Here is a 12,555-nt window from a genome sequence, read left to right on the forward strand (position 1 = left end):
ACATGACCACTGGAAAAACCATAGCTTTCACTAGACAGAACTTTGTTGGCTAAATAATGTCTCTGCTTTTTAATAAGCTGTCTAGGATGGTCATAATTTTTCTTCCAAGGAGCAAGCGTCTTTTAATTTCATGGCTGCAGTCACCATGTGTAGTGATTTTGGAGTCCAAATAAATAAAGTCTGATACTGTTTCCACTGTTTCACCATCTATTTGCCATGAAGTGATGGGACCAGATGCCATGATCTTAATCTTCTGAATGTTGAGTTTCAAGCCAACTTTTTCACTCTTTTCTTTCATTGTAAGATTCTTCTTCCATCTTCCATTGTAACATTTTTCTTCCATTGTAAGATAAATTCTGACTTTAGAAGTGTTAATATCAGTAAGGTCCTGTACTCGTTGACCACTAGGTGGCAGTCATCAGGTGTCACTATCTACATGCACAACCTTAATAGTTGTCTTTTTGTGTTTTTTTAATTGTAGTGTAGTTACTTTACAATGCTGTGTTACTTTCTTTTGTACAGCAAAGTAAATAAGTTATACATATACATATATCCCCTATTTTCGATTTCCTTCCAATTTAGGTCACCACAGAGCACTGAGGTCCCTGTGCTATACAGGGACCTCATTAATATACACAGCAGTATACAGTTGTTCTTAATATCAATTCTTTTAAGTTTTGACACTACTGACACTACATGTGCTTAGTCTGTCAGTTAAAAATCTCTTGATTTAAATTGAAACAATCCTATATATAATATCTATCAATAATTTAAATTCAACACATTTTAAAAATATCAAGTATTCATAATAATGTAGACTAACCAGAAAGAACTTTCATAGACTGCTAATGAGAATGTAAACAAAACAGTAACTTACATTCCAAGCAAGCCCACTTCTGGTTATACACGCAACAGAAAGGCATACAAACATTCAACCAACAGATATATCCAAGAATATCCATAGCAGTACTATTCATGTTAGCTCAAAACTAGAAACAAGCACTTCCCCCGGTAGTCCAGTGGTTAAGACTCCACGCTTCCACTACAGGGGGCACAAGTTCATTCCCAGGTCCAGTAACTAAAATCCCACATGCCACGCAACATGGCCAGAAAACAAACAAACAAAACCAGAAACTAACCAAATTCCCAGTAACAGAAGAATGGATAACTTCTGGTATATTCACACAACAAAAGACAACAGAGAAAACAAGTATACCTCACAATATGAATGACTCTTACAATATACAGTTAAGACATCAAAGTCAGACACAAAAGAACAGACACTATATGATTCCATTTCTACAAAGCTCACAAACAGGTAAATTAATTTATGGTGTTAAAAGTCAGAAAAGTGGAAGTCACTCAGTCATGTCCAACTTTTTGCAACCCCATGGACTACACAGTCCATGGAATTCTCCAGGTCAGAATACTGGAGTGGGTAAGTTGTTCCCTTCTCCAGGGGATCTTGTCAACCCTGGAATTGAACCAGGGTCTTCCACATTGCAGGCGGATTCTTTACCAGCTGAGCTACCAGGGAACCCCATGTTAAAAGTAAGAGAGGTGTAGTAACTGAAGATGGTATAAGGGGGCTTCTGGGGCACTGAAAATATTCTACTTCTTGATCTGGTTACACGTGTATTTAATTTGAGAAAATTGAGTTTTCACTATAGTAAAGGGAGTAGAATAAATCGAGGAGTCCTTCTACTCTATTTGCTCCCTAAACCTACCCTCCCCACCTCTCAATTGTCTGTAGACCATTTCTGTCTCCAACTGAGCCAGGATAGGAGCAGAAACAATATTTAGCAGCTACTATATGTCAGGCTTCCCTGGTGGCTCAGCTGGTTTTCCCAAGAGTTCAGTGGTCAGGACTTCAAGCTCTCACTGTTGAGGGCCTGGGTTCAGTCCCTGATCAGGGAACTAAGATGCCCCAAGCCACGTGGCATGGCCAAAAAAAAAAAAAAGATGACAGCTTGATGAAGAGGAAAGAGTAGTAGAGACTTGAAAATGGAGGGCCTGGATTTGAGTTCTGGTCCCACAGTTGTGTGTGACTCTGCAAAAGTCAGAGACTCTCTGGATGTCAGTGTCTTAAGATCTACCCTGTCTACAAGTTGCTCTAAGGATCAAAATGAGATAACATACGTAAAAGGATTCTGTAAAGATAACACATTGTGGTTATCCATTTATTCATCTAACGAATATTTACTGAGCATCTACAATATTCTAGACTCTAGGGTTTCAAAGGTGAATAAGACTGGCAGGGTCCCTACTCTCATGAAACTTCATACTTGTAAATGGGAGACATAATAAACAGATAATTGGGCAAGAGTTTCCAACAGTGATAAATGCTCTAAAGAAAATAAAACAGAGTGATGTGAAAAAGAGTGGAAAGGGAACTACTTTAGATGGAATAGTCATAGAAGGCCAGGCTGAAGTGACATAGCTCAGACCTCAAAGGATTCTTCCCCAAGGTAAAGAAGCAAGCAAACAGGTGCTGTAGGCATAAGGAACAAGGTAAGTTTGACCTGTTTGAAGCACTGAAAAAACGAGGTAAGCCTGGAACACAAGGCTGAGTGAGAAAAACCATCAGCAGACAAGGTTGAAAAAGTGGACAGGGGCTAAATCCAATATGGCTGGATTGTTATAAGAATATTATCAGTACCATAAAGCTTTTATTTTTGTTAATGTGGCCACATTGAATCATCATGCAAATTATCTAGTGTACCCATTCGCAAAAGTAGGACATTTCCAACTTTCTACTTGAGCAACTCTATGGCCAAAAAATAAGTGGAAAGATCCTATACAATGGCCCTAGCCATAAAATTCTTAAGAACTACATACAAAAACATCATTTATTATGATGTTTGGAAAGTTAAATAGTTAAAAACCTCAAGAGCAAACAGAAATGACAGAATTATAGAATGATTTGAAAAAAACAAATGTTTTTAACAGAAAAAGTATCACTGCATTCAGCAAATATTTATCAAGCACCTACTTTGTGCCAGGCATGCGCTAAGCACTAGAGATACATCAATGAACAAATCAGTGAAGATTTAAGCAATAATTGAGCAGAAGATTTAACTGTAGAAATATAATACCAGAACTGAACTTCAACTTATTTTATGTCTCAGCATTTTCTAAAATAGGAGTCATAGGCTTAGTCATATGCACCTGTCAGAAAGCAAACTTACCAAGGAATTCTTAATCACTTCACTCCTATAAAATTCTGGAAAAGAAGAAAAAGAACAATAAGTGATGTGGAAGAAAATAAGCTCACTAACTCTTAATCCCACAAATTTTTTAACATATGCTCTAGTAAAAAAAAAAAAAAAACAACAACACTTAAAACATTTTCAAGGGTCTGTCTATATATTTATCTGTAAAAATTAAAATACAGATAATTATGAAATAAAAGTTTTTTAATTGAAGCATAGTTGATTTACAATGTGTTAGTTTCTAGTATACAGCAAAGTGATTCAGTTGTACATATACAAATATTTATTCTTTTTAATATTCTTTCCCATTACAGTTTATTATAGGATATTGAATATAGTTCTCTGTGCTACACAGTAAGACCCTGTTTAAAATTAAAAAGTTTTAAAGGGAAAAACACTGGTAAAGAAAGGTCAAAATCTATTAAGATTTAATTTAGTTATTTTTCCCTGACTGGCTCCTTTTACCCCAGAGTCTAAGGTAAGGCCTTAAAAACTCAGACTTTATTCTCCCTTAGTTATTTTTCCCTGACTGGCTCCTTTTACCCCAGAGTCTAAGGTAAGGCCTTAAAAACTCAGACTTTATTCTCCCTTAACTACGTCCATCGTCTACAACCAATTCCATATGCTCCGTTTGTCTCAAACATCTCTAATGATTATCCATTGTAGTACTGTGGAGAGAACACTCATCTAGCAACCAGGTGACCAAAGTTCTAGCTCTACATGTCATTAACATTCTGCTCTCATTTCCCTGGGCTCATTTCTTCATGACACTTCTGACAATCAGACTAATAATCAAGGCCTTCTGTAATCACTAAAATTCCATGATTCTATACACCTTCATTTATACTGTAAATGTTACAAAACCTAAAGATACAATTAAGAGAGAGACTATCAGAGGTTCAGTGAAGATACAATCAAAAGAAAGACTGTGTCAGAGGTTCAGACAGACATTCCTAAGAACCCTTCAATATTGCCTCTGTTGTCTCTGCCAAAGTTACCCTGTGATGCTCTGTCAATGCAGAGCCTACAAGGACTCTGTACCCGTATGCTGCTATAGGGCAATATTGCCCATGGGTGATGCACATATCACTGATACATGAGACCACTCTAGGTGATACATGGATAAACTTTACTTTTTTCTAACATTGAAATTTATGACTCATATACCCAACCCCTAATAGTAAGCTCCATAAGGGCAATACCATTTGTTTTGTATAACTGCTGTCTCCTCAACACATAAAAACTATTCCTGGCACAGAGTAGGCACTCAGTAAAATTTTGATTGAATCAACAACTTCACAGACTGTGGAAAAAATGGACTTCTTAAAATATATTCAGTATGTAGCACTAGAGATGAAATTCAAAGAGAGTAAAACTTGCCAAAGTAGTCCACAAGACTGAAGTTTGGGAATCATCAAGCAGTAAAGGAAAAGTGGACCTGGATATAAAGTTCTAATGGGCAAGGTCTTTTGGTTAAAATGTTTCTTCACAAAACACAGCATCTATACTATTCTATGCTTGTCTTCCCTTAAAAAATAGTAATAGTGATAATCATCCTATTTTTTGGCAAGATAGCCACAACACACTAATGAAAAAAACAGGTTCTATGAGAGAATTTACCACAGGATCCAAATTTTTACAATTACATGAACAACATTTATCTTAAGTGATAGGGTTAGGCTGCTTACTTTTATTTATTGCTTGGCAGTTTTTAAATTTTTCTATTTTGAACAATTACTTTAAGTAAGAGAAGGGATAATTCTAATTGTTTTTAAAAGGAAAGTTTTTTGATGAATATTTAAGCTACTGATAGTCTTTGGATATTTCAAGTAATATTATATATAATCTTTGAAAGATATATATTCTAAGACACATGAATCTATAAGATAGACTTCAAGTGAAATTGCAAGATAAAAGGAAAAAAAACCTTGAATTTGATAGATATTGCCAGACTGTTCTCTAAACATTGTACCAGTTTACAGTCCCACTTAACAGTAGCCAACCCTACACATTTGTTTTTTTTTTTAATTAGTTAATTCACTGGCTGTGCTGGGTCTTCACTGCTGCATGCGGCGTTTCTCTGGTTGCGGAGAGTCGGTGCTAGTCTACCTGCGCTGCACAGGCTTCTCATCGCTGCGGCTGCTCTCGTCACAGAGCACAGGCTCTAGGCACTCGGGCTGCAGTAGCTGCAGCCCACGGGCTCAGCAGTAGCGGCTCGCAGAGTCCAGACCGCAGGCTCAGCAGCTGTGGCACATGGGGCCTAGCTGCTCCACAGCACGTGGGATCTTCCCAGAGCAGGGATCAAACCCATGTCCCCTGCACTGGCAGGTGGATTCTTAACCACTGGACCACAAGGGAACCCCAACCCTCAGTATTACTCTTCATTTTTTCCCAAACAGTTAACCAATGCCAATCATAAATTGGCTACATAAATGTACATACGCATGTATGTGCATATGTGTGTATATATATATATGTTCTTTTCTAATATTCATACATATACTCTAATTCATTCCCAATATGTTTCTGGCAGGGGAGAGTTTTAGGGCTAAAATTGTGTTGCTTGTTATTACAAGGTACTTTCACTTAATATACTTTTGTATTGTCTAAATTTGCTGCAAGTATGTAAAACTTTTTAAAGCAATGGAAAAAAATTAAAGCTATTCCTTTTTTCTTTTGAGAGAATTCCTCAGCTTAATCTGTAAAGTGTCTAAATTAAAGAGTCTCCAACATATATATTTCCAGCTCTAAAAAAATGAACAGCATTATTATTTTTTTCACAACTTTGCTAACTATATATATACATAAATGAAACTAAACAATTTGCTTTCCCCATTAGACCCTCAAAATGGACTTGCTAATTTTAATGGAGAAAGGTCAACAAAGGAGCCATTCAGTTTGGCAAGGAATCACCGAGTCTAAAGTAATTTCTAAAGTGTTAAATGTGGGCCTCCACTGTCTACCATTCTGCTACACTTTGAATGTCAATGAAATCAGCAACATGGTGCACAACAGAATAGTGAATTTAGGAGAATTTAAAGTGAAAAAAACAGTTCCAGTCCCCAATGCACCATGTATAAGCTTGACCCTGGACAAGTCAATTAACTTTTCTGGGCCACAGTTTCTTCACCTTTAAAGGAGAATAACAGGCTGGAAAATAACAGGGTTGTTATGAGGCTCAAATGAAATATTGAATTAACAATACTTTATAAGCTATCGTTATTAATATAATTCTATGACTTTTTATTAATTCAAGTTGAGCAAAACTATTAGACAAATAAATTTTCAAAAAGATATCATGCAAGACTAGTTTTACATGAAAGGGACTATTAGATACAAATTCTTCTCTATCCATGCTAAGACCTAAACAAACAAAGCAAGCAGAGATTGCAAAGCATGGTTCCAATGGCATGTCAAAACATGCTATTATACAGCATTCCATTTATTTAACAAATGCTTTTTTAGTATCTCAACCTCACTCAAAAAGAAGAAACAAACTTAGACTCTATTATGAAACTATTTTTCAACTATCAGATTGGCAAAATTTCACAAGTTTGATTGCACAGTCTGCTGGTCAGGCTGTAGGGAAAAGGGTACCCATACACAGCAGATGGGAATGTCAACAAGGACAATTTTGTAATATTTGTACTTCCACTCTGGAATTTCCCCCCATAGCCTTACTAGCACTCACACAAAATAATATATACCAATGAAACTGCTCATGGCAATGCTGTGTATATAGCAAAAGACCAGAACAACTAAATGCTCATCAAAAGAAGTCAGTTAAATAAATTATGGCACAACTGTTCAATGCAAAACTAAACAGAAAAAAAGAAAATTAGAGAAGCTCTTTATGAAATTATATGGGACGACATCTAAAATATATTAAGTGAAAAATGCAAGGCACAGAAATATATATATACATGCACAATTGGTACAATTTTTACTCACAATTGCATAAAGAATCTCAGGGTACAGCAAAAAACTAGCAAGATGGAACAGGTGAGAGGAAGATTTTAATATAAACCTTCATATATATATATTTTGAGCCATGGACTGTATTAGCTATTCAAAAATTAAATGAAAATATCTGGGGGCTTACTTTGTGCCAAGCATTATTCCAAGTATTGGAAACAGTGCAGTGAACAAAACTGACCCAGAAATTTCTACTCAAATGGAGCTTACATTTAGTGGAGAGACATGCATTCAGCAAGTAAGTAAACATATAGTTATGTCAGATGATCTGGAGTATCATGGAGAAAAATCCAACACAATAGATGGGGAGAAGAGTCACAATTTTTAAAAGGGTTAGTCAGTGATCAAGCAGAGTTTCTCTGAGGAAACACCTGGAGTGAAGACCTGAAAGAAGGCAGAGGAGCTAGTGGTGTGGCCATCAGGAGGAGAGTCTGGGCAGATGCCTTAAACTGAAGCCGATTTGAATTCAAGGAAGGCAAGAAGGGCAGGAGGCATGGAACAGAGAGAACTAGAAGAGGAGAAAGAGATAAGTGCCGAGAGGTGACAGACAGCCAGTTTATGAAGCCCTAGGAAACAAAAAGAACTTTAGCTTTTACTCTGAATGAAACAGGATGCCATTGGAGGGTTTGGGGGGAGGAATAACAGGACCTGACTTTCATCTTAACAGGATCTCGGTTGAGACCACACTGAAAAGAGTGCATGGGCAGACAGACCTGTTAGAAGTCTACTTCAGCAACTCACGCATGATAGTTGGGAGGTAGTAAGAAAAGAGAAGATTACAGATATATTTTGGTAGTAAGAATCAAAAACATCTGCTGAAAAATTGGGTATGGAATATAAAAGAGAACAATGCAGGGTGATTCCAAGGTTTCTGGCCAAGCCAATGGAAAGAGTTGCCATTTTCTGACAGAGGGATGAATACAGGAGACAGATCAGAGTTAGAGTATCAGACTCACTGTTGAATCTATCAAGTTTAAGTCACCTCCTAGGCTCCAAATGGAGATGCACAGTAAGCAACTGAATACATGAGTATGAGTTCAGAGGGGAGGCGAAGCTAAAGAAACACATTTGTAAGCTGTTAGAGTGACAAGTGATATTTGAAATTATGACACATGCATGAGACCACCAAACTAAACTATGTAGAGGTCATCTTCTAATGTATCAAAATAACTGGTTGGTATTCCAGGAAAGCACAGGCACTCACATTTCATGGAGGAGAAATAACTATGGCTGAAGAACAAACTTGATTTTATAAAACTTCCAAGTTTAAGAAGGAACCAGGATTAGAATCTAGTTCCTCATCCTATAACACAAAGCTTTGTCTCTGAGAATGTAATAAATGGTGTTCAATTTGAACTACCTGAGAAATAGACAATCTCCTAAGAGCACTAAAAAAAGTGTCAAAAATCAAAAAAACTCACTCATAACTTCTTACGCTCTGCTGTGAATTCAGCTGAAATAAAAGAATAACTAAGAAATCAGCATTTCAGATATTCTTCCAATTAAAAAAAAAACCTCTTTTGAAACAGAAATGATGCCACTAGGCAGGTGGTACAGGTGGCTTTTAAGAAGAGCCTACAGGCCTTCCATTGTGATCATCCTACACCAAGGGCCACACAATGATCATGCAACGAATATTCAAGTTTACCATCACAGCTCCAAGAAGACAGTTCAGTTCAGTCACTCAGTTGTGTCCAACTCTTTGTGACCCCATGAATCACAGCACGCCAAGCCTCCCTGTCCATCACCAACTCCCGGAGTTTACCCAAACTCATGTCCATCGAGTAGGTGATGCCATCCAGCCATCTCATCTTCTGTCATCCCCTTCTCCTCCTGCCCCCAGTCCCTCCCAGCATCAGGGTCTTTTCCAGTGAGTCAACTCTTCACATGAGGTGGCCAAAATATTGGAGTTTCAGCTTCAGCATCAGTCCTTCCAATGAGCACCCAGGACTAATCTCCTTTAGGATGGACTGGTTGGATCTTCTTGCAGTCCAAGGGACTCGCAAGAGTCTTCTCCAGCACCACAGTTCAAAGCATCAGTTCTTCAGCGCTCAGCTTTCTTCACAGTCCAACTCTCACATCCATACACGACCACTGGAAAAACCATAGCCTTGACTAGATGGACCTTTGTTGGCAAAGTAATGTCTCTGCTTTTCAATATGCTATCTAGGTTGGTCATAACTTTCCTTCCAAGGATTAATTAATTCAGATTTTTAATTAATAAAAGCATCTTTTAATTTCAGGGTGGTATTAATTAGGGTTACTAAGGAAACAGTTTTCTGGCTCCTCCTATGGCAGTGAAAAGTTACAGAGCCGAACATGAGGGCCCAACAAGTCTATTATGTCAATAGACTTCATTCAACCATGACATTGTGGAGCAGAGGGAAGTTTCAGAAATCATCAATCCTCTCATTTTAGAAATAAATTAACAGCACACAAGAGGAACTAAATGCTGCAGCCAAAGGGCTTGCCAGTCAGTGACAGACTCAACACCACTACTAGACACTGAACTTCCCTGTGGTCTGAAACCTGCTAGTCCCTTATTGTGTTAATAACCATTTTATTGAAATAACTTCAAGAAACAGTCCAAAAAAAAAAACAAAAACAGTGAACTAGAGAGGACAAGAAAAAGAACAACAACAAAAAAAAATCACTTTGTTTTCACTGTATCTCTTGGACAAGTTTTTCTATCATGGTCATCACAGTCCCATGACTACTCTTTTTAGAAACTACTATTATGCCTGTTAACATTACAATTCCAATAATAATTGCTATCATTTACCAAATACTTAAAATGTACTAAGTTCAATGTCAGTAACTATTATCAGAGGTAACACTGGAGCAAGAACACAGAAGTTCTAACAAAGACAACCAAGAACCGATTATATGGAACCTATAAAAAATGTAAAGTACTTTGGCACTGTCATATATTGCTAGTGATGAAGCCAATTAGTGAGCAGCAGACCAAATGTAATAAGATCTGCAAAAATGATTATACCCCTAGCACAGACAGTGATCAAACTGCTTCATTTTTCTTCTGGACACATAAGAAGACAGTATTTTCCCATCCCCTGTTCACCTAAAAAGGATGATGTAACTGATATACGGCTAATGGAATGTCATGGAATTGATGTAGAACACTTCCATTTAAAATCTCCCTCAAATAATCCCTCTCCCTTGCCATACCAGAAGCATCATTCCAAAACAGAAGCAGCCTGGATACCTGAGCCACCAGTCGGAGGAGAACTGCCAGGCCAGTATATGATAAGTAACACCTACACTGAACTTTGTTCAGTTGCTCAGTTGTGTTGACTCTTTGCGACCCCATGGACTACAGCACGCCAGGCTTCCCTGTCCTTCACCATCTCCCAGAGATTGCGCAAACACTGAACTTAGTGTTTAAGAAATTTATTATGTCAAGACACTGAACGACTCATAGCATTTGTTATAGTAGCTAGAGTTACTTGTTCAGATTAATACAATTGTTTTAAAAATATGCAGTGGTTAGAACGAAACCGAAGAATTAAAATAAAACTGTAAAAATGGTGGAATTTCCAGTCCTTTTTTCCTTGTCCAAAAATTACATAGCAAGCTATTTCAGTATATAGTACATATACTGGTATATAGTTACATACTGGTACATAGCTGGTATATAGTTATATACTAGCTGAAATAGCCAAAACTAATATCAATGTAGTTTTAATCCTAATTCAATATTCCTGCCATTATACCATTTTTCCTCTTTTACAGTTTTCAACATAAGTCAACTGATTATGTCAAAGTGTCTTTTGCCTAATATGTATTCAAAAGATGCTTGTGATTCTGAATCAAATATCTGATGTCCTCTTAGAGTTATCACTTACGGAAGAATCCACGTTTTAGAATGAGGAAATGAATTCAAAGAAACCACGCAATTCTAAAAATGAGCCCATATACACAAAGAATTACAGATATGATAAGATATGAACTAGGTCCAAATTTAACCACAATACTAAAGGAATCAATTATATTTTAAAGACAAGCAAATTAGTACTGGATACTAGACTCAAGTAACCTATTTCAAATGACAGCTACTGAATAATTAAACATTAACATTCATAAAGGAATGATAAATTTATCATTGTAAGGCTGAGCTATCCAAAACAACTAGCCAAAAGACATGTTTCTTCAATATATATAACAACTGCTCAAGGAATATTTTCAGACAGCATGACAACTTAGTTTTCTAATAAGCAATACTAGCAAGGGATGCAGAGAATCATTTGTGTTACAAAAGAATAAAAATGAGATCTAACGATCTGTGGGTGGCAAGTCCAGAGTCTCTTACCTTTGTATACCTTTTCAGTGTTACACAAGTGAAGTGTGAAGTAGGTATCAAGGAGCTGATGGCCATTCCTATTAACAATGTTCCGGGCAGCAATGTTCCGAAGATGTCTAAGACGACGCTGAAACATAAAAAAAAAAAAGAGGAGCATTCAGTTTTTCCCTCTTCTAAAACTTTCTGAAAGCTACAATTCAAAGATAAAATTTAGTAAGTTGTCCCAGTCATTTATTTGTTGAGCCAGCAACCTTAACCCAGTCTTTTATTTATGCCTCAATATCTCTTCTGTTAAATAGGAGTTGTTCTTGCCCTATATCATTTACAAAGCTGTTGGAAGCATGAAATAACAGCAATGAAATATTCTTGAAAAGTATAAATATTATATAAATCCTATATACCTGTAGAATAGCATCAGTATTTCCTGGAATATTAACTAAGCAGTAATTTGCTTTTTTCCCATCAGAAGGATACAAAGTCCAACTCACACCAACACAAAATTAGCAATTATTACATACACACAGCTCTGTTGCTAGTTCAGTCTGATGCCAGATCATCTGTTACAACCAAGAAAAGAAGGCAAAGACAAAAAAAAAAAAAAAAGTAACTCACTGTTCACTTCCTCAGGCCAGTAACCCAACTGTTGTCAGCTTAAATTCTCCCTCGACCAGCAGTCAACCAGTCCCTATTTTTTCATCAGGCCTCCCTCCAACTAGGATGCAAAAATTATTTGAAGTCCTAAGTGTTGGAAATGCAAAAGCTCCAAAGCAATAGGAGAAATCAACAAAAATATAAGATGCCTAAGTGTTAGTCACGCAGTTGTGTCCAACTCTGCGACCCCATGGACTGTAGCCTGCCAAGCTCCTCTGTCCATGGGATTTCTCCAGGCAAGAATAATGGAGTGGGTAGGCATTCCCTTCTCTAGGGGATCTGCTCAAACCAGGGATCAAACCCGGGTCTCCTGCACTGCACGCAGATTCTTTACCACTGAGCTACACAGTACAGAATACCTTAAGATACCTTAACAGATAGCCAAGTCATCTTGTATAA

General features: G+C 37.1%; 1 protein-coding gene across 7 annotated transcripts in view; it reads right to left on the minus strand.

Moving 5' to 3' along the window:
- UVRAG (UV radiation resistance associated) overlaps positions 1-12,555 on the minus strand; it is a 326,555-nt gene that overhangs the window by 278,060 nt on the left and 35,940 nt on the right. For 6 of the 7 annotated variants that reach the window (XM_025266389.3, XM_044929342.2, XM_044929345.1 and 3 more), the window contains 2 exons: positions 11,515-11,632; positions 3,189-3,223 (listed from right to left, as the gene is read on the minus strand). In XM_025266389.3, coding sequence (XP_025122174.3) covers positions 3,189-3,223; positions 11,515-11,632 — 153 coding nt within the window. The remainder of the gene's footprint in view (positions 1-3,188; positions 3,224-11,514; positions 11,633-12,555) is intronic. The other variant, XM_044929343.2, reaches the window with a different exon arrangement.

The sequence above is a fragment of the Bubalus bubalis genome, chromosome 16 (genome assembly GCF_019923935.1).
Source record: "Bubalus bubalis isolate 160015118507 breed Murrah chromosome 16, NDDB_SH_1, whole genome shotgun sequence".
Classification (NCBI taxonomy): Eukaryota; Metazoa; Chordata; class Mammalia; order Artiodactyla; family Bovidae; genus Bubalus; species Bubalus bubalis.